The sequence below is a fragment of the Salvelinus namaycush genome, chromosome 11, assembly GCF_016432855.1.
Source record: "Salvelinus namaycush isolate Seneca chromosome 11, SaNama_1.0, whole genome shotgun sequence".
Taxonomy (NCBI): Eukaryota; Metazoa; Chordata; class Actinopteri; order Salmoniformes; family Salmonidae; genus Salvelinus; species Salvelinus namaycush.
In genome coordinates this window covers 14168142-14190810 of record NC_052317.1, presented here as the reverse complement: position 1 = coordinate 14190810, position 22669 = coordinate 14168142, and the positions used below count along the sequence as shown (strand labels likewise).

Here is a 22669-nt window from a genome sequence, read left to right as displayed (position 1 = left end):
GTTGACTGACAAACATAAACTGTAGTACTATGGCTCTACCATGAGGTGTCGTATTACGCTAGTGTCGTCGTCAACAATGTAATCAATGTTACTGCACTGTCGGACCTAGAACATTACATGTATGTGTGTCTGTGTGTGCGTGTTCCAACTCAATGTGTTTGTGTGCATACGTGTGTGTGCATGCTCGCCTGAGTGTGTCTGCACGCCCGTTAGCATGGGCAGGTGAGGTGCCAGTCAGCAGGTGCCCTGGCTGGCGGTTGTCAACTGGGTCTATCACGTTGCCATGAACACAGTTGTGCTCCTGCTTCCCCACTGTTCCCTTGGGGACCTCAATGTCCCCCTGTGACCTGCCCCATCACTCTCTGTCTGTCAGCTGTTCTCGCTCTCTCGCTCAATTCAATTAAATTCAAAGGGCTTTATTGGCATGGGAAACATATGTTTTCATTGCCAAAGCAAGTGAAATAGATAATAAACAAAAGTGAAATAAACAATAATAAATCTCTCTCCGCCTACTGTCAACTGTGGTTCTGTCTCTCTCTTGATTGATCATTCCTCTCCCTCTTATCTCTTTCCTTTCCCCCCTCTTCCTCCATCTTTCTCTCTCACTTGTCCATCTCTCCCTCCCTACATCAATATTTCTCTCGCCATCTCTCACAAAGATAAGACATGTTTGAATTTCAAATCAGTAGTATACGTTTATTTAAGGATAAAGTCATATTTATATCATTGTGGCAGTGAAGAGACATTGGCTAAATACAGAAGATATACAGCAACTGTGTCAGTAGAGCACGTTGAGTGTCTTGAGGGACACAGTCTACGAACGCTCTAAATACTGAACCAGTAGAATTCCAGACTTTGCCAGTTCATAGAAAAAGGAGAATAAATTTAGTCTAATGGAGCCTCTTTTCACTGACCTAACTTTATCTATATATATTTTGCATATCTGCCCATAGGCTCTCAAAGGTGCTGTCCCAAATGGGACCCTATTCCTGAGTGCACTACTTTTGGGGCCCATAGGGCTTTGGTCAAAGGTTGTGCACTATATAGGGAACAGGGTGCCATTTGGGACATGGCCTTTGAGAGGCTATGGGCAGATATGTCTGTGGAGTAAGACAAAGACAGATATATACAGTTGAAGTCGGACGTTTACATACACCTTAGCCAAATACATTTAAACTCAGTCTTTCACAATTCCTGACATTTAATCATAGTCAAAATTCCTTGTCTTAGCTCAGTTAGGAGCACCACTTTATTTTAAGAATGTGAAATGTCAGAATAATAGTAGAGAGAGTGATTTATTTCATCACATTCCCAGTGGGTCAGAAGTTTACATACATTCAATTAGTATTATTTGCCTTTAAATTGTTTCACTTGGGTCAAACATTTCGGGTAGCCTTCCACAATAAGTTGGGTGAATTTTCCTCCTGACAGAGCTGGTGTAGCTGAGTCAGGTTTGTAGGCCTCTTTGCTCGCGCACGCTTTTTCAGTTCTGCCCACAAATTGTCTATAGGATTGAGGTCAGGGCTTTGTGATGGCCACTCCAATACCTTGACCTTGTTGTCCTTAAGCCATTTTGCCACAACTTTGGAAGTATGCTTGGGGTCATTGACTTCCTGGCTGATGTCTTGAGATGTTGCTTCAATATACCCACATAATTTTTCTCCCTCATGATGCCATCTATTTTGTGAAGTGCACCAGTCCCTCCTGCAGCAAAGCACCCCCACAACATAATGCTGCCACCCCCATGCTTCACGGTTGGGATGGTGTTTTTCGGCTTGCAAGCCTCCCCTCTTTTCCTCCAAACATAACGATGGTCATTATGGCCAAACAGTTATATTTTTGTTTCATCAGACCAGAGGACATTTCTCCAAAAAGTACGATCTTTGTCCCCATGTGCAGTTGCAAACCGTAGTCCGGCTTTTTTTAATGGCGGTTTTGGAGCAGTGGCTTCTTCCTTGCTGAGCGGCCTTTCAGGTTATGTCCATATAGGACTCATTTTACTGTGGATATAGATACTTTTGTACCGGTTTCCTCCAGCATCTTCACAAGGTCCTTTGCTGTTGTTCTGCGATTGATTTGTACTTTTCGCACCAAAGTACGTTCATCTCTAGGAGACAAAACGTGTCTCCTTCCTGAGCGGTATGATGGCTGCGTGGTCCCATGGTGTTTATACTTGCGTAATATTGTTTGTACAGATGAACGTGGTACCTTCAGGCGTTTTGGAAATTGCTCCCAAGGATGAACCAGACTTGTGGAGGTCTACAATTTTTTTTCTGAGGTCTTGGCTGATTTCTTTTGATTTTCCCATGATGTCAAGCAAAGAGGCACAGAGTTTAAAGGTAGGACTTGAAATACATCCACATAATACATATTACTTTACCTTAAAAAAACATATACTATAGTGCAGTTTGTGTAATGCAGTTTGTATAGTGCAGTTTGATTAGTGCAGTTTAAGGCAATTTTACAGTTAACAACTGACGCTATTTCACATGCTGATATTGACTTTGGTATTACTGAGTTATCATTGGCTAGAACTCTAATTGCTAGGGGGCTGGCCCACGTGGAGGGAAATGGCGCAGCACAGCTTTCAAACCAGGGATTTCATGGCTAATCGAGGTTAGACAGTAATTCTACTAATACATTATTCATGTATGAATTACACATTGATACATCCAGCCCAAAGAGGGATGTTTAAAAAATACTTAATAATCGCCAAAGTTCCGGAGCATGCCTTTAAAGGAAAAATACACCCAAAACCACTAATTCCTATATTTTACAGTGTTAAATAACACTATGTGAGAACAACATGTTTTGTTTTTCAAGTCAAGTTTTTATTATCACATACACAGGTACAGTGAAATGCCTTTCTTGCTCTTTCCCAACAATGCAGTAATAATCAATATCAGTAGTACTATATTTTTTGTTATTAAAACAAGTAAAGTAAATCAAAAACACACAAGAAATGTTCATTAGAAGAACACGCGAAAGTAAGTAAGCTACATACAGGGTCAGTTCCAGGGTCAGTGCCAAAACCATATTGACAATACCATATTTACTATGTGCAGGGATACTGGAGTGGTAGGGTTAGATGCAGTTTGTACAGTCAGGTCCATAAATATTTGGACATTGACCAAGTTATTATTATTTTAGCTGTCTACCACAGCATATTAGAGTTGAAATTAAACAATGAATATGAGCTGAAAGTGCAGACCTTCAGCTTTAGTTTGAGGGTATTAACATCCAAATTGGGTGAACGGTGTAGAAATTACAGCACTTATTCTATGTGATGCCTCCCTTTTTAAGGGACCAAAAGAAGTTGGACAATTGGCTGCTCAGCTGTTCCATGGCCAGGTGTGTGTTATTCCCTCATCAGTTCATTTACAAGTAAGCAGATAAAAGGTCTAGAGTTGATTTCAAGTGCAGCATTTGCATTTGGAATTTGTTGCTGTTAACCCTCAATATGAAGTCCGAAGAGCTGTCACTGCCAGTGAAGCAAGCCATCATTAGGCTGACAAATCCAAACAAACCCATCAGAGAGACAGCTAAAACATTATGTGTGGACAAGTCAACTATTTGGTATATTCTTAAAAAGAAAGAATGCACTATTGAGCTCAGGAACACCAAAAGGCCCGGAAGACCACGGAAAACAACTGTGGTGGATGACAGAATAATTATTTCCCTGGTGAAGAAAAACCCCTTTTACAACAGTTGGCCAGATCAAGGACACCCTCCAGGAGGTAGGCGTATCTGTGTCAAAGTCACCAATCAAGAGAAGACTTCACCAGAGTAAATACAGAGGGTTTACCACAAGATATAAACCATTAGTAAGACTCAAGAACAGGAAGACCAGATTAGAGTTTGCCAAAAGAACATCTAAAAAAGCCTGTACAGATAATTCTGAAGTGTTTAGGGTTATATTATCTGCTCAGATTCAGCCAAATGCATCAAAACTCATTGGACGGTTCACAGTGCAGATGGTCATTGACCCGACGCGTACTGAGAAAACAACCCAATACGGGTTTTTAAGGCAAAGAAGTAGAATGTTCTGCAATGGCCAAGTAAATCACCTGACCTGAATCCAATTGTGCATGCATTTCACTTGCTGAAGGCAAAACTGAAGGCAAAACGCCCCAAGAACAAGCAGGAACTGAAGACAGCTGCAGTAAAGGCCTGGCAGAGCATCACCAGGGAAGAAACCCATTATCTGGTGATGTCTATGGGTTAAAGACTTCAGGCAGTCATTGAGTGCAAAGGATTTGCAACCAAGTATTAAAACTCACAATTTAATTTATGATTACGTTGGTACGTCCAATTTACTTTTGAGCCATTAAAACTGGGGGGCTATGTTTAAAAATGGTTGTAATTCCTACACGGTTCACACAATAATTTTGATAAAACCCTTCAATTAAAGATGGTCTACACTTAAAGCACATCTTGATTGTTCCGTTTCAAATCCATTGTGGTGGCGTACAGAGGCAAACTGATGCAAATTGTGTCACTGTTCAAGTACTTATGGACCTGACTGTATAGGGGTAATGTGACTAGACATCAGAATATATGATAAACAGAGAAGCAGCTTGTTTCTGTGTGTGTGTGTGTGTGTGTGTGTGTGTGTGTGTGTGTGTGTGTGTGTGTGTGTGTGTGTGTGTGTGTGTGTGTGTGTGTGTGTGTGTGTGTGTGTGTGTGTGTGTGTGTGTGTGTGTGTGTGTGTGTGTGTGTGTGTGTGTGTGTGTTTAGAGTCAGCATGGATGTGTGTGGGTGTTATGTTAATGTGAACAAATTGTGTGTTCATTTGAGTGTGTGTGTGTGTTGTTGTTTCAGTGTGAGTGAGAATGTAGAGTGTGCATAGAGTCAGAGCAAAAATACAAATAAAACAGAAGGGTCAATGCACATAGTCTGTGTAGCCATTTTGTTAGCTCTGTAGCAGTGTCATGGCTTGGGGATAGAAGCTGTTCAGGAGCCTGTTGGTGTCAGACTTGTTGGTACGGTACCGCTTGCCATGCGGAAGCAGAGAGAACATTCTATGGCTTGGGTGGCTGGAGTCTTAATAAGTCGACTGCAAAACCCACAATGCAATAGCTAGCACACAATAATACCAAAGTCAATATCAGCATGTGAAGTAGCTATAGTAGTTAGCTGTAAAATCTCCTTAACAAACTGCACTATCAATTTAGGAGTTTACAATCTCACCATATTCAACCTGCAAACCTGGTCTTATAGACTAGACGTAACGTTTATTTTTTATTTTTTTATTTTACCTTTATTTAACCAGGTAGGCCAGTTGAGAACAAGTTCTCATTTACAACTGCGACCTGGCCAAAATAAATCAAAGCAGTGAGACAAAACAACAACATAGTAAGTGTAAATCCGAGAAACTCAAATTGGTATGATATGTTACGTTTGGTATGGTTACACAAGACAGATGGTTATTTAAGGCAACAAAAAAAAGTAGGGTGGTTGGTCGTATTATAACGCGAATGTCTAGCAACCTAAAAGTTGCGAGTTTGAATCTTATCACTGACAACGTTAGCATTTTAGCTAACTACCAACTTTTCAACTACTTAGCATGTTAGCTAACAAATTAATACATAGCATACGAAACGTAACATGGAGTATCTCAGATTTACTTACAGACTAATATGAATACGAATGCTTTGAGCCCAGATTGAGCATTGAGATAAGAATTAATAGAAAGATGACTTTTAGTTCGTGAAAATGTCTATCGCACGTCAGATTTCAGTACTGGCCGATGTCATAACGCGGGATGTTATCTTCTCGCTCTAATGAGCCATTGATTATATTTTTGCGATAATCCCGACCTTGAGAAATGTATCATTTAACAGAGGTTCACCACATTTCTCATATTTTTCTGATTCAGTCCGTGGTGTTTAGCTTAGTGCTGTTACGAACTTCAGACGTCGATCTGCAGGTGCTGGAAAGGGTTAGGCTTAGGGGAAAGGTAACATGTTAAGTAGTTGCAAAGTAGCGAAAAAGTAGTAAGTAGTTGAAAAGGTGCTAAAATGCTAAATTTGTCAGTGACGAAATTTGAATGGTCAACCTTTGGGTTGCTAGATGTTCATGTTATACGCCAACTAGCCACCCACTCAAGTTTTTGACTTAAGTAACCATCTGTCTTATGTAACCATACCAAACGTAACATATTGTACTAATTTGAGTGTTTCGCATTTACGTTTACTATGTTAAATCCAGTCTATGATACCAGGCTGCAATGCTATGTCATACCGGCTGTATTTCTGCCTGTGTGAACGGGAAGAGTTCAGATACACATGAAAACATTAAATTACCCCAGGAATCGATAGAACATTGCTCAGAGATGCACAAATACGATATAACATAAAAAATGGGTGAATCTTTCCTTTAATTTGACCCTCCGCACAGCAGGAACATAATCCAGCAGCCACAGGAACTGTGAATAATTATGTGGATTTTGATTCATCTACATTTTTGTAGGGGTTAATCCCTTTTTCGTGAGGGCAAATCATGTCTCTCTCTTTCCACCCATCACCAAGTCCATTCATTCCCTTCCTCATTCATTCAGCTCAACATGTTGGAATGCATCTGTCCATCCTTCCCACTGGCTTTTCACACAGTGTTCCTTCTGTCCACATTTCTCTTTTCTTACATTTTTTGTGCTCTCTCTCTCTCTGCCTGTTACTGTGACTATTTCTCGCTTATCTTATGCTTTATTTTCCTATGGTTTTCCCTCTCTCCTTTCTCTCCCACCCATCTCTCCCTTTCCTCCCTCTCTCCTCTCTCCCTCTCTCCAGTGTGTACGTCTCGCTGTCAGAAGTTCCTGATCTCGCGTGTGGGCGAGGACTGGATCTTTCTCATCCTACTGGGTCTGGTCATGGCCCTGGTCAGCTGGGTGATGGACTATGCTATCGCCTTCTGTCAGCAAGGTGAGTGAGAGGGAGAGCGAGAGAGAGAGAGAGGGGAGGGGTAGGTAGGGCGGGCGGGAGAGAGAGCGAGAGAGGGATATATTATTGGGTGTAGTCATGGCCCTGGTCACAGTGGTCAGCTAAGTGATGGACTAGGCCATAGCCTAGGCTCTAAGGGCATGGAAGGAGAGAGAGAAAGAGAGAACGGGACAGAGGGAGAGAGAAAGAGAGAACAGGACAGAGGGAGAGAGAAAGAGAGAACAGGACAGAGGGAGAGAGAAAGAGAGAACAGGACAGAGGGAGGGAGAAAGAGAGAACAGGACAGAGGGAGGGAGAAAGAGAGAACGGGACAGAGGGAGGGAGAAAGAGAGAACGGGACAGAGGGAGGGAGAACGGGACAGAGGGAGGGAGAGAGAGAGAGAACAGAGGGAGGGAGGGAGAAAGAGAGAAAGGTAGCTGGCATGAGAGCGAGAGAGATATTCCGAGCCCCCCTAGTGTAAAAAAAGTTTATTTAATTGGTTTTATGTATCTCTGTGTGTCTGTGCAGCTCAGAAGTGGATGTACGGGGGACTGGACAGTAACATGCTCCTGCAGTACCTGGCATGGGTCACCTACCCAGTGGTGCTCATCACTTTCTCAGCAGGGTTCACACAGATACTGTCCCCGCAGGCTGTGGGTAAGAGACACACCCACGCTCAAGTGTGACACACACACATACACACACACGCAAGTACATGAATGGGCGCGCATACACACACACATATACTCTCATTGAATTTCACCTCACTCCTAAATTCATTGCTAATCATGCACACTCAAATATGTAAATACCTCATTTACATACAGAATGAAACACTGTACATGATTGTTTAAAGGTCACAGATGTATGGAGTGGACTCAGTTCACAAAAGTAGTTGGCAAAGGTTATACAACTTCAGGACATCCCTGACTATATCCTTGAAACCGCTAGTACTGACAGCCTTGAATACATACATAATCTTGAAGTTGATGCATGAATATACCTTTTTCTCCCCTTCCTTCTCTCTCCCTCCTCCGGCCCTCTCCTCTCCCACCTCTGCTCTTCCTCCTTTCTTTCCTCTTCTTTCTCAGGTTCGGGTATCCCAGAGATGAAGACCATTCTGAGAGGCGTAGTGCTGAAGGAATATCTCACCTTTAAAACCTTTGTGGCCAAAGTTATCGGGCTGACCTGTGCTCTGGGCAGTGGCATGCCCCTGGGAAAGGAGGTGGGAAACCGCTAGTGGACTGTTAAGGAATGAAAGGGATATGTTTGAAATTCCTGGGTTCGTGTTTATCAAGCATCTCAGAGTAGAAGTGCTGATCTAGGATCAGTTTTGCCTTTAGATCATAATGAATAAGGTTATGGACAGGGGGCGACCTGATCCTATTTCAGAAGTCCTACTCTGAGAGGCTTTATGAATACGGGCCCTGATCTGAAATTGGTTTAGTTCTCCCTTTCCCCCTTCCTCATCCTGTAACCCCTACCCCTCCATCTCTCTCTCTCTTTTTATCTCTCTCTCTCTCTTTTTATCTCTCTCTCTCTCTCTCTCTCTCTCTCTCTCTCTCTCTCTCTCTCTCTCTCTCTCTCTCTCTCTCTCTCTCTCTCTCTCTCTCTCTCTCTCTCCTCCGATCACTCTCTCAGGGCCCGTTCGTTCATGTGGCCAGTCTCTGTGCAGCCCTCCTGAGCAAGTTCTTGGCTGCCTTGTTTGGTGGAATCTACAAGGTGAGAGACCCCCCCCCCCCCATACACACACACACACACATACACACACACACCCTAACCTTTAACCCTTCACACACGCTTACTCCTACTCAATTTGGTTTAGTATCTGTGTGGTACCTGTCTGACCAGCGTGCCACCCCTCCAGGACCCACTCTCACCTCCACTCACCTGAGTCCAACCCTGGGCTCCAGTCTGGCTCCTGTCTATGGTTCTCAGTCTGCCAAGAGATTACTTTCTCTGCCATACACCACCCAAGACTTGGAGGAGGAAAAGGAGGAGGTGGAGAACGAGGAGAGGGGGGGGGGGGGGGGGAGATGAAGGAAGAAAGTGTCAAGTCAGCAGGAGTTAAATAAGACTGTCTACTTTATAGAGCTTCCATATTGATCAGTGTCAGCGCTCAATCCATTTGAACCCAGTCACTATAAGAGATTACATTTACTTTCTGTCCAAAAAGAAACACAGCAATGATGCATTAAAGAGAATATCCCAGAAGATTTTGGTCTCTGCTTTTCTTCATTTTAACTCTTAGGTATTCACTCAGATTTCTGTCTTTTCCCACTTACTGCTTAAGGAAGAGCCCTTTGAGGGAAACAAGGTACGAGTGCACGTGTGTCTGAGTATGTGCACATCTCAGAGTTTCCACGTTTCATGTACACATGTTGGAGCGTCATGTGAGCATCATTCCATTTCTAATCAAGGGTTCCTATTATATTCTATGTGAATGACACATGACATCTCCCTTTACTTCATGTTATTCGGTTCATTCTGGCATTCCTCGCTGTGACTCCATTGTATTCCAATGCCCTAGGCCTTCCCTCTTTACCAGAAATGTGTGCGTTTGTATGTGTGTTTACATGTGTGTGTGTATGTACTATGTGTGCTTGCACATACGTGTGTGTGTGTTCCTATTCCTACAGAATGAGCTGAGGAACACTGAGATGCTATCAGCAGCATGTGCAGTGGGGGTAGGCTGCTGCTTCGCTGCCCCCATTGGAGGTAATTACAATATACTTTGGGTGAGAAATACAATAAGCGAAATAATGGCGTTACTGCAAAAGTGATTGTGTGTGTGTGTGTGCGTGTGTGTGTTGCAGGTGTGCTCTTCAGCATTGAGGTAACGTCTACGTTCTTTGCGGTGAGGAACTACTGGAGGGGCTTCTTCGCTGCCACCTTCAGTGCCTTCATCTTCAGAGTCCTGGCTGTGTGGAACCAGGACGAAGGTGAGGAGGTGTGTGTGAGTGTGTGTAAGGGGAAGGGCTTTGGGTCTACGTCACTGAGTCATAAGTTAGTCGGAGGTGACTCATGTTATTCCTCCCTATTTCTCTTTCTCTCTCTTCTCTCTTTCTCTCTGTCTCTCTATGTCTGTCTTTCTCTCAGAGACCATCACAGCCCTCTTTAAGACACGTTTCCGCCTGGACTTCCCCTTTGACCTCCAGGAGCTGCCAGCCTTCGCCATCCTGGGGTACGGGTTTCTTGTTTGTCTTTTGTGTCCAACACGCCCAGGTCTGACTCCTCCTTATTCTGATCACTTCAATGGCTATTGGCTATTGGCTTCAATGGCTGTTGGCTTCAATGGCTGTTGGCTTCAATGGCTGTTGGCTTCAATGGCTGTTGGCTTCAATGGCTATTGGCTTCAATGGCTATTAGCTATTGGCTTCAATGGCTATTGAACTAGAATGGTGTGTGACACTGTCCCCTGTCCTCCTCAGGATTGCGTGTGGTTTTGGTGGGGCTCTCTTTGTCTACCTGAACAGACTGATAGTAGAGTGTATGAGGAAACAGAAGACCATCAACAAGTTCCTGCTCAGGAAGTGAGTCTAACACACACACGCGCACACACACACACACACACACACAACTTCATACACTGCTACACACACCAAACACACACACACACACACACACACACACACACACACACACACAGCGCCGGCTCGCCCTTTACGTGGACCACACACTGTGCGTTGGAGGCCCAGACAAAAATAAAATAAAAAAAAATTAATTTGAGAGAGAGTTTGAAAGAAAACACTTTTGAGAGGTGGAATTCTATAATACACTAAGTGCAGCACGACTGCAAATAAACGTTCCCTCAAGTAATGTTTTGGGCCCAAGGGTTATGAGGTGTGGGTCCCCCAACCATATATCACTTTGGGCCCCCAAAAGGCTAAAGCCCTGAGTTCTTTCGTACATGAACAGCAGTGTATTGTAGAGAAGATAAACATTGTAAAACAGAATGGGAGCACCTGAGCAACACCCACTTTTTTTAACCAGAAAACGATCATGATCCTTTGGGTAATTTGTTAATTTCAATGATTAGTAATGTTTTGAGCTAGTAGATGTGTCCATTTTATATATGATATAATAATGAACAGATTGCATTTTGCGTCCCGGTCACCTCAAGATGAATGGTTTTGACCACTGAAATGTTTTACTTCGCTCCCACACACCACTGTTTTAGTTCAGTGCCGTTAGAAAGCACTACCGTAGTTGCACCACTGCTGTATAAAATGAAAAGGCACCTGCAAAATATATTTTTTTATCTATTTTGTTGTGCCGTTACATTTGTATGTTGTTTCATGTCCGACGGTGTTGGTCACATGGTGTCGTTACATATCATTTGAGAAGCGCGCACCACGAGCAAATTCAATTTGTAATTTCACTTTTCCTGTAAGAACCATGATGAGCATGGCTCGGGCATGTCTTGGCATCGCTGTATTGCAGCCTCTGACTCTTCCATCAGCCTACTAAAGGTTGCACCTTTGCAGACAACTGCATGTCCGGTAGGGACCTCGCAATTGAGAAATAATCAGTAGGCCTAATATTAAATGATTAAATCTGTGAGAAAAAAAATCCTCCCCAAGCTGTGTACAGGCATTTAACACCATTCTGCACGTTGCCATCCATTTCCCAACATCAATCGGTTAAATGACATTGTTAAAATATTTTCATTCAATTACAAAAGTAACAGTCCTGGGTGAGCCCCAAATGCGAGCCCACCGTGGCCACGTTGAGGTTACAATGTAGCCAATATGCATGCGCTAAATGGAAAAGCACAGGATCATTTGTTTTGTCGATAAAACAAACAGCTCTGCTTGGCTTGGTAAGGAACAGATCGACATTCATCCAGGGGCTGGTCCAACTCAAGACGTCATAACAAAAGGATGCACCCCCTTCCCAAAGTAAAATATGTCCACATATAAATAAATGTAACACTCTCCCCCCTCATAGAATGAACTCAAAATAATGTTTACGACCACAAATAACAATAACTGTATGTGTTTATAAATATGGATATTTTTATGGCACAGTCGCAGGGTTACGAGCTCACTCTCCCTGCATGTTTCATTACACTACGATCAGCCGGCTGCAGACAATGATCAGCTAGGGGGAAATCCGATTTTTTTACATTTGGATGCCATATTTATAATTATATCAAATATATGCAACAAATTCTCCACCAACAGGTTTCTGTGCCAGTGCACCACACAACCAATAAACAAAGCCTACCGACTTCGGCACTTCAATATCATAGCTTGCGTTTTCAACAACACAATAAATAGACTATTTCAATCTCCACAAACAGAAATCACATCCCTCCCTACTTTGTAGGCTTACCCAGTATAGAAGGCTTGGCTTGACAATCTCCGAATGTCATTAAACTTTTTGATGTTTTGTAACAGATGTCTCTTTCCATTCATCAATTGGCCCCTGCACAGCTTGGATTGATTTGATTTGATTTATACACAAAGATTTTTTCAAGTGACAGGGATTGCATAATAAAGTCGGGGACGTATTTCTATTGTGGCCCCTATGTTTTACATAAATACATATACAATGACATAGATACAGACACATTCCAAAGATCGAGACTAAAACATGCTCAACCTCCAGATGAGTATGAGGGGGGAGTTTAAAATACAATTCTTAAAAGCTTGTTTGGCTGGTAGATAATTTTTTAGATGTTAGGAGCTGCTAGTGAACCATGATGTGCAGGCAAAATCATAGTGACACTGGACCAGTGCACTTGCCATAGTCTTTAGGGTGTATATAGCTAGGTTTCCATCCAATTGGCGACAGATTTCATGTGAATATTCAAAAATCTTCACAAAACAATATGCAATTTCAGCGCTGGACAACATGACAGGCAACATTTTAATTTACCGGACATTTGAGAAACTACTTGGACATCCATATGCATTCAGATCCAACCTGGCGCAGCCAGCCCCATCAATAAACGAGGGCTGTTGGCCACATTTAAGTGTCCTTAAAAACAGCCTATAACAAATTACGAAAACACTATTCCTTGTGTTTGATTGTGTAGCATATGCAACTTTATATCACTTTTTTTTTTCTTTAGGTACTTTTCGAAAACAATAATTGTCCACCTCACGGTTCAGCTGTCAGATATTTGAGCACTAAATGTATTAGGGCATTGCATGCAAAGGCTTAGGTGTCCACTGTATGATCATAGTTTAATAGGCTATATATATCTTCACTGTTGACGTTGAGACTGGTGTTTGCGGGTACAATTTAATGAAGCTGCCTGTTGAGGAAATTTGCTTTTCTTTCAAAAACAAGGACATTTCTAAGTGACCCCAAACTTTTGAACGGTAGAGTATAAATATATAAAGAATGAGAAGCTTAGGCCTAACCCCAGAAAGATAGAGAGCATGCTACGCCGACATGCATTTCTTCATGTCAGATGGACATGAACTTTTGACTGGTAATATATATATATATATATATATATATATATATAAAATATTGGGCTTTGAACAAGAACTTTCAACTTGAAAATGCAAACTTGAGTTCACATAAGAATAAAATTGCAGAGGTATTATTAATTAATTTATCATAGCGGGACACACTCACTCACACTAATGAACCCACAGCTCCTCTCTCCATGTCAGACGTATGGTGTATCCTGCTATGGTCACCTTGATCATCTCAACCCTCACCTTCCCCCCTGGGTTTGGACAGTTCATGGCTGGGCAGGTCAGATGTTACACTTTTTTTTTAAATATCTGTGCCACAATGTGTATGATACATTTTTCAAAATATTAGACATGGGATGCATTTCATTTGTCTGAAACAGCCTCCTTCCTTGTCCCCTTCATAGTCTCTGATATGAAGGATCAGTTCTGTGTTGCCTTCACCTATCCTATTCTTTTAGATCAGATAATGGAAGGAGATGAGGAAAGGAAACCGTTTTAGACCGTTACGATTGATACAGTATATCCCATGCCTAACAGTTATGTCTCTCCTTGTCTCCTCAGCTGACGCAGCATGAGTCCCTGGTGGCGTTGTTGGACAACCGAACATGGTGTCGGCAGGGCGTTGCCGAGGAGTTCGACTACATCAGCCACTCCCACGCCTGGAAACACCCCCAGGTTAACGTCTTCATCACTCTCATCCTCTTCATCGTCATGAAGGTACGTGTTCATTTATTTGAGATCGAGAGAGTGGGTTTCTGTGTGGGTTTGGGATAGGCTGATATTGTTTATTTTTAATCATTTTTATTTAACCTTTATTTATCCAGGTGAGGCAATTAAGAACACATTCTTATTTACAATGATGACCTGTCTCGGTGTGAATCTGTGATTTTGTTGATGTCAAATGTTCTGCCCCAGTGTGTCTGTTTTCAGTTTCCTCTATTACCCTTCTCTCACTCACGTCTCTATCTTTATCTCTCCTCAGTTCTGGATGTCTGCAGTAGCTACCACCATGCCTGTGCCATGTGGGGCCTTCATGCCAGTTTTCCTCATTGGTAAGTCACTTGCTGTGTGTGCGAATTTGTGTATTTAGCCATACACACTAAAAACACCTGTATGTACACTTACTCTTTATGTATGGGATGTGCAGGTGCGGCATTTGGACGTTTGGTAGGAGAGACCATGGCAGTCATGTTCCCTGATGGCATCCATGCTGATGGCAGTGTCTATCCTATAGTGCCTGGCGGCTATGCTGTAGTGGGTGAGTACATCACCAGTTGCATTAAAACGAACCTGTTTTTTGCTTTCAAGGCCCCATTACAGCTCTAACGTGTTCACTTATGGCTGAATCCAAACCTGAGACTACTGAATTTAACCATAGGCCCCTCCATTTTGGCTCTCTCTGATGTGATTGAAACTGCCGGCGGTACTCCACCAGTTGCACTAAAACCAACCCGTTTTTTTCATCTTCAAGGCCTCATTACGGCTATTTTGTATCTACTTATGGGCACCATCTTGGATCTTTCTGTTCTCTAACATGATTGAAAAATGCAGGAGGGTGTGATGCCGAAGCTATTTTCGTCAATTGTGCTAGCTTATTGAATGTGACTGGTGAAAATGTATTATGCTACGATAAAGCAGACAAGCAGGTTAAGGATTGAAATAAAAAGTAAAATCATTTTCTGCTTTTCATTGATCTGATGGATTAGTAGAATTTTTTTATTTTTTTATTTATTCGTTATTTTACCAGGTAAGTTGACTGAGAACACGTTCTCATTTACAGCAATGACCTGGGGAATAGTTACAGGGGAAAGGAGGGGGATGAATGAGCCAATCGTAAACTGGGGATTATTAGGTGACCGTGATGGTTTGAGGGCCAGATTGGGAATTTAGCCAGGACACCGGGGTTAACACCGCTACTCTTACGATAAGTGCCATGGGATCTTTAATGACCTCAGAGAGTCAGGACACTCATTTAACGTCCGCACCCTACACAGGGCAGTGTCCCCAATCACTGCCCTGGGGCATTGGGATATTTTTTAGACCAGAGGAAAGAGTGCCTCCTACTTCAAAACCACTTCCAGCAGCATCTGGTCTCCCATCCAGGGACTGACCAGGACCAACATGTAAATGTATCTAGTACAATCACATCGCTAGCTTGAGCTTTCATTTGTTTTGTTGTCTAAAACAGTAAAGCTAACAAATAAACGTACAGTACCATTGAAAACCTATCACCTATTCACCTATTGCTTATGAAACGTTTTTTTTTTGTGGAGAGATGTAATGAATGAAATGTGGACTCACCCACTACTCACCCTGTGCTACCAGCCTTTCTGTACTCTCTGTAGTTGTAAAAAAAAAAAAACGTTCCACCACTTTGGGCCAAGTCATATTCATCATCATCCATACTGTGTATCCCTCCTCCCCAGGTGCAGCGGCGTTGTCGGGGGCAGTGACTCACACGGTGTCGACAGCAGTCATCGTGTTTGAGCTGACGGGTCAGATCAGCCACATCCTGCCGGTGATGATAGCGGTGATCCTGGCCAACGCCGTAGCCCAGTCCCTCCAGCCCTCGCTATACGACTCTATCATCAGGATCAAGAAACTACCCTATCTCCCTGAACTGGGCATGGGGCACCACGAGTAAGTCTGTCTGTCCATCTTTTCTTTTCTTTGTTTATGTCTCTATCTCCCTTGCTTTCTGTTACTCCCTTTTCTTTATTCTCTTATGTTTTCAACTGTCTTCTTGACTGATTCTCTCTTCTTAACATTATTTCTTGTCCTCTTTTCGTCTATCTCCTCTTTCATTCTTACCCCTTCTTCTGCTCTCTTCTCCTCTCCTCCTTCAGGAAGTATAACATCCGTGTGGAGGACATCATGGTTAGAGACGTGCGTTACATCACTCTCTTCTCCTCCTACCGAGAGGTACAGGAGGTCCTGATGACTGGACAGCTGAAAACACTGGCCCTGGTTGAGTCCACAGGTAAGGGTACGTGTGCAGCTGCACATCTATAGTCAGCTATAAATCCAAGATGCATCCTTCCTCCATGACACCATGACACATTTCTCCCTCTCTACTGCTTTCCTTCTTCTCTCCCGTGTCTTTCACTTCTTCCAGCTTTTTGTTTTTGTGTCCTATTCCATCTATTCCGTACTCTGCTTATCACTCTCCCTTACTGTTCCCTCTTTCTCTCCTCTCCTTTCTCCCCTATTCCCTGCACCCCTTTTCTCTTCCTCTGTCTCCTCTCCCTTATTCTCCTTTACTCTTTTCTCCCCTATTTTGTCACTTTCCCTATCTTCCTATCCCACTCTTCCCCTCTCTCCCTCCCTCTCTCTCTCTGTCCCTCAGACTCTATGATCCTGTTGGGTTCTATAGAGCGCTCCCAGCTCCAGTCACTCCTGTCCATCCAGCTGGGTCCAACGCGCAGGCTCGACCACCTCCGGAGGCACGCCCAGGACAACGGCACACACACACACACACTGGGCGCACACACACACCTGACCAGCCTGGACACCATGGACAGTCCCCCCAGCCCACCCTGCACACACACACACTCCTACACCTCCAACTCCTCCAATACCAGCGCACGCCATGGGGTTCGCTTCCTGGTGAGTGTAGCGGAGGTGAGTCGGACTCCCGCTCACGTGAGGAGGTAGCCCTGCGTGCGACTTAAAGTCACTGTTATCATCAAGAGGGGGGTAGTTTGGCTGAAGGTTATTACACATAATGTGTGGATGTGTATTTGGATGGACAGATATTGCTTACAGCAAATATGTGAGTCAGGGTGTGTGTTTGGAAAGGTATGTGTTAGGATAGGTGTGTATGTGTATGTACAGTAGGTGTGTGGGGCTGGTTTGGTGTGTTTGGTAAGGGACGTCTGTGAAGTTTGCCTTACAGTATATGGGGCATCTTCAGTACTTCAGTATGCCTTCTACTGTCTACAGTACCTCTAACCAGTGTGTGTGTGTGTGTGTGTGTCTGTATATGTGTGTGTGTATATATTGTGTGTCTCCATCTAGATCTCAACAGAGGAGTCCTCCTTCAGTGCAGCTGTGTCCAACTCTCAGCTGCCACTCAAATCTGCTATGAAAACTGTCCCTACTATTCACAACACAGAGACACCCAACAGTATACACACTCTCTCAATTAATAGAGACACGCCGACTCCCTCTCCTCTGTCAGGCTCTCAGCAGACCCTTTCCTGTGGTGACCCTGAGAGAGAGCTACTCGAGGTGAGTGTGAGTGTGAGTGTGTGCATGTGTTCATGTTTTTATGTGTATGCTTGTATCCTCATATGCCTCCTTCCTTTACGTCCACTCTGTCCTCAGAGAATCTTTAGTAACTTTAAGCCCCAGCTTTGCTGTAACATAACATTGCGCTGATGTTACGCCATCGCGCCTCTCCTCCCTCTCCTTAGTAAGAGAAGCATAACAAGCGTTCTGCGTTGCAGTAACATTGTATTCATATTTATATCACCCACTATCCGTCTCCTTATCAGCTGGTAAGACCATTATAGAGTATAACGTTGTTTTTAGGTTGTGTTAACGTTGTGCTAACGTTGTGCTATGTTACTCCCTTCTCTCCCTGGCTTTAAGAGCCCGGCAGAGCCAGAGGCTCCTGAGAGCAGGGGGCCCAAACGAGTCAGGATCTCCATGGCGGCGGTAAGACTGCCGCCCGCATTAGAGCCCGTTGCTAAGTAACCGTTGCCTAGCGACCTAGCATAGAGCAAGTGACCGACCAAAATTGCTTTGGGTACTTCTACCAATCCAAAATATACTGCGGCTTTGTAACACTTTGTAGAGAGAGAGAAATGAGAAGGAGAGAGGAAGGCACAATTGACCAAATCTGAGTTAAGTCATTTTAGTGATTCAGCTGATTATTTAGCCAACAAAAGCTAAATCAGCAGTGACTCACAAAGCCGGCTGAGTAACAGCGTAGCTGCAGGGGCAGACACATGCACTTTTGATTGTGGTTATGTGTTAGTCTCATTGTTTGGTATGTGTTGTTAGTCTTTTGCGCTCATATGCAGTGGTGGTATGGATTCATTGTATATTTGTGTATGTGGGTGTAACCACTGTCTCTCTTTGTTTTCAGGAGTCCCCTGAAGTAGAGGATGACATGACCACAAACGAAGTAAGACTGAACTCTCTCATTGGTAAACTGGCGTGTCAGTCAAAAGCAAACGAAAATGCAGTGACTGATGTGAGAGCTTTATAGATGTTATTTTATTGGCTGAGTTTTGAATCCACTCCCACAGATAGCAGAGTGGGAGGAGCAACAGCTGGACGAGCCAGTGGATTTCAACAACTGCAAGATAGACCCCGCCCCGTTTCAGCTTGTGGAGCGGACATCTCTGCATAAGGTGTGTCGTCATCAGTTCACCTGTCACTCAATCTACCGATCTCTTACCGATCTACATAGTAACCCAACTGATATGTCTTAGTTGAAAAGGTTTTTCTTGCAATACTTGTTGTCGTTGTTTCACTGCCAAGGCAGACATGAGCAGAGCATCTGCTAAATGACTCAAATCTAGAAATGTAACCAGGCTACAGTGTCCGACAATGGATGAGTTCCATCCCTAAAAAACATGGATCTCTTCCCTCTGCCCTTGATGACCCCTTTGATTGATGGGGTTGGTGACAGAGATATGATAACACACAGCTTTCCTAGTCAGGAGCCTTTTATTACAAATAGAAGTCTCTGCACTAAACCATGGCATTTTTCTAATAGACAATTTGTCCTCTCTCTCTCTCTCATTCCCTCTCTCTCTCTCTCCATTCCCTCTCTCTCCACCCCCTCTCGCTCTCTCTCTCTCTCCACCCCCTCTCTCTCTCTCTCTCCACCCCCTCTCTCTCTCTCTCTCTCTCTCCACCCCCTCTCTCTCTCTCTCTCCACCCCCTCTCTCTCTCTCTCTCTCTCTATCCCCTCTCTCTCTCTCTCTCCATCCCCCTCTCTCTCTCTCCACCCCCCTCTCTCTCTCTCCATCCCTGTCTCTCTCCATCCCCCTCTCTCTCCATCCCCTCTCTCTCTCTGCAACCCCCTCTCTCTCTCTCTCCATCCCCCCTCTCTCTCTCTCTCTCTCTCTCTCTCTCTCTCTCTCTCTCCCCCCCCTCTCTCTCTCTCCCTCTCTCTCTCTCTCTCTCCAGACTCACACCATCTTCTCCCTGCTGGGACTGGACCATGCCTATGTGACCAGTACAGGACGGCTGGTGGGCGTGGTCTCCCTCAGGGAGGTGGGTGTTCCCGTGCATTAGAAGAACCCTTATGTCACGGTCATGTAGTTAGTGTGTAGTTATTTGTATTTTCAACACGGATGTCATCATACTATGTTTGATTTGAGTGCACTTCACCTAAAAATCACTGCAAACACATGATATGACATCACAGGAACACGTCCTCTTTACCTTTTGGCTGTGGTTGTTTGAATATTGTTATCACCTCAGATCAGTCCTAAGGACAATGTTGTGCTTCATGAATCAGAAGCAATCAAGGCTAATCAATCTGCTCGTTACAAAAGTTGATGCAGATTAACAACCCAGTGCGCTTGGAGATGGAATCAAAAGCGTAATATGAATCACTACTCCGTGTAATCCAAAATCACATCATAATGTTCAATTCTATATCTCTGTCTCTCTCTCTCTCCAATCTTCTTTCCATCCTCTGCCCCGTTTCTTTCCATCCTCTCCTCCGTCTCTTTTCATCCTTGCTCCCTATTTGATTCCTTTCCCTCTCCCTCCAATCTCTACCTCTCCTCTCTCTGTCTAACCTCTAGCTGCGTAAGGCCATAGAGGGTTCAGTGACGGTGACAGGGGTGAAAGTTCGCCCCCCTCTGGCCAGTTTCCGTGACAGCGGCAACACTACCAGCGTTTCCGAGGTGACAGAGCTGCACAAGCTTTGGAACCGCCACAGAGGCCTCTCGTTACCACGGGAACCCACCCCGCCCGACATGGAGGACCAATTGGACGTTATGGATGAGGAGACCCCTGTCCACTTCATACAGGACCAATCAGATATGGAGTTTGAAACCATCCCCACTGACAATATGGACCCGCCATCAGAATTGGTTCTTCAGGAAAGCCTCTCAATAACAGAGGACCAAACAGAGGAGTTTATCTTAGAGTGCAGCCCTTCCCACACTGACGAATCAGAGCTGGCCTGTGATTTTGACTCCTCCCACCTCCCTGAGACTGACCAATTGGAGCCGGCGAAGGATCATGGAACCCCACCCCATGGAACCACACCCCAGAACATAGAGCAAATGGACCAATCAGAACTGCAGTGTAAGCAAAGTCCCAACCGCACTGAGGACCAATCGGAATGACAGAAGGGGCGAGGAACAGTTAGGAGTTGCTTCGTGGTTCGTTGAGGTTTCTACAACCTTAGAGGTCACGTTCACCTGAATCTTTAAGCTGGTCGTCTGTGTCCACAATGTATTGTGTGCGTGTTGATGTAAATTAGCTTGTATTCCTGTGTGAGTGATAGAGTAACTGAGTGAATGTGACAACATGGTTCTGTGTTTAACAAAGTATTTTGGGGGGGGGGGGGGGGGGGGGTGCGTGTGCGCGTGTGTGTGTGTGTGTGAGACTTGGCGAAACCTTGCCCATGCACCCATCTGGTGCTGACACTTCTATTCTCAGTTTGATTATCAGAGCCAAACTACATTTCCCCCCCTAAATATAGCTACAAATAACACAGAGAGAGAGAGCAGATCAGAGGGATAAAGCAAAGGAGAGAGAGGAAAGAGAAGGGAGGGTCTTACTTTAGATTAAGTGGCCTATAAAATCTACGTATTTACATAGCTACATTCTAAAGGACATTCTGTAATTACAGTATAAGTGCATGTACAGTCATATCTGAAATGGGATATTAAGAGAAAGACAATAAGTTACAAACCAAAGGCAGCTAAGAAAAGGCCAACACATTGACATTGCTCAGTCATAAAATGGCATCCCACAGGGTTAAGAGCATTTGTGAAGCACATTGTAATTAACATGCATTTAACTCAAAGTACATGTAGCCTTGTCTGGCATTAAGGTAGGAGGGCGGACGGACGTTAGAGTTTCTTGTCTTGTAACAGGGTGTTTTGGTCACAGTGTCATTTTGTATCTTACATTTCTTGAGATAGGATGTTATGTGAATATCGTATCCTATCTACTGTACCGTGTTCCGCATGTTTCTGGAATGATGTGAGTGTTAATGACACGTTACATTGCACAGGAAAAGTTGGTTATGTGGAGAGAGACGACATCAGTTGTTGTGAGCACACATATGCACATAGGCCAATAGTACACGCACAAGGGCTCGATTCAATCCGTGGCGCTGAAGATCCGCGTTGTAGTGCGATTGACATTTTAAAGGCAATGTTCCCGCATTAGCGGAGAATGCATTCCCTGTAAATGCTGCATATGTCATCTCAATCGGAAATGACATTTACATTTCAATTGTGCTGTACTCTGGATCTTCTGTAATACAGATTGAATCGAGCACCAAGTAAATGAACACCATACACATTCATAAATCTAAACATGGAAAAGAATATCCTAGAAAATACACACCACACACACACACACCTACATTGAAAATGATTAATACAGCCTGCCTGGCCTTAAAACCAGTTTAGAAATACGTACTACCAGCTTAGAAGCACAGTTATAACTCTCCAAGTGCACTGATGAGCAATAGAAGCCTCTATAGAAAACTGAAACAACTGTTGTAGAGAAAGTGTGTGACTGTTCTCCACGGTCTCATTATAAAATGAGTTCAACAAACAGATGTTATGTAATTTGTCTCTTCAATAATTTCTCTTAGCTCCATTGACAGATTTGAGCCATTATATATTTCAATTCTATGTAAAACCATGCCATAACAAATACAATTCAACGGTTAATTTTCTTCTGTAAAAAAGTCAGTTGTGCAACCATTTATTGTTGTCTTACTTTTGTATGCACATAGAATGTGAAGTAGTGCTCGCCATACAAGATATAATGTAAAATGAGTCTAATGTAGAGAGTGTATAAGGTAATTAACAGCGCATCTAGTTAAGCAATAAGTCTGTAGTTTCTCCCTTTATATGGCCCCGGCCTGTATATGGTTTGTACATATGAAAATACATTATGACGGAAATCTACACATTGTACATAGGAGAATATGCATTTGAGATCAACAGCCATTGTTATTTTTCAGAAAGCATACTAATTGTTTTTTGTACATTAAATTTCAACAAAACTTTGAGATGTAAATCTGTTTTTCCAAAACTCTTTTATTCTGTGTGTGTGTGTGTGTGTGTGTGTGTGTGGGGGGGGGGGGTTCTTTTCCT

The 22669-nt window shown here is 43.6% G+C and overlaps 1 protein-coding gene across 1 annotated transcript in view; it reads left to right on the top strand.

Annotated features, from left to right (window-relative positions):
• The window catches only part of LOC120056298 (chloride channel protein 2-like), a 31850-nt gene extending 11176 nt beyond the window's left edge, over nucleotides 1–20674 (top strand). The window contains exons 2-24 of the mRNA XM_039004539.1: nucleotides 6789–6920; nucleotides 7447–7575; nucleotides 8010–8143; nucleotides 8560–8640; nucleotides 9212–9235; nucleotides 9558–9636; nucleotides 9735–9860; nucleotides 10018–10102; nucleotides 10350–10451; nucleotides 13551–13635; nucleotides 13917–14072; nucleotides 14338–14407; nucleotides 14503–14613; nucleotides 15782–15995; nucleotides 16202–16335; nucleotides 16702–16961; nucleotides 17373–17481; nucleotides 17536–17585; nucleotides 17949–18014; nucleotides 18451–18486; nucleotides 18611–18715; nucleotides 19500–19586; nucleotides 20126–20674. Coding sequence (XP_038860467.1) covers nucleotides 6789–6920; nucleotides 7447–7575; nucleotides 8010–8143; nucleotides 8560–8640; nucleotides 9212–9235; nucleotides 9558–9636; nucleotides 9735–9860; nucleotides 10018–10102; nucleotides 10350–10451; nucleotides 13551–13635; nucleotides 13917–14072; nucleotides 14338–14407; nucleotides 14503–14613; nucleotides 15782–15995; nucleotides 16202–16335; nucleotides 16702–16961; nucleotides 17373–17481; nucleotides 17536–17585; nucleotides 17949–18014; nucleotides 18451–18486; nucleotides 18611–18715; nucleotides 19500–19586; nucleotides 20126–20674 — 2924 coding nt within the window. The remainder of the gene's footprint in view (nucleotides 1–6788; nucleotides 6921–7446; nucleotides 7576–8009; nucleotides 8144–8559; nucleotides 8641–9211; nucleotides 9236–9557; nucleotides 9637–9734; nucleotides 9861–10017; nucleotides 10103–10349; nucleotides 10452–13550; nucleotides 13636–13916; nucleotides 14073–14337; nucleotides 14408–14502; nucleotides 14614–15781; nucleotides 15996–16201; nucleotides 16336–16701; nucleotides 16962–17372; nucleotides 17482–17535; nucleotides 17586–17948; nucleotides 18015–18450; nucleotides 18487–18610; nucleotides 18716–19499; nucleotides 19587–20125) is intronic.
• Nucleotides 20675–22669: the final 1995 nt, after the last annotated feature.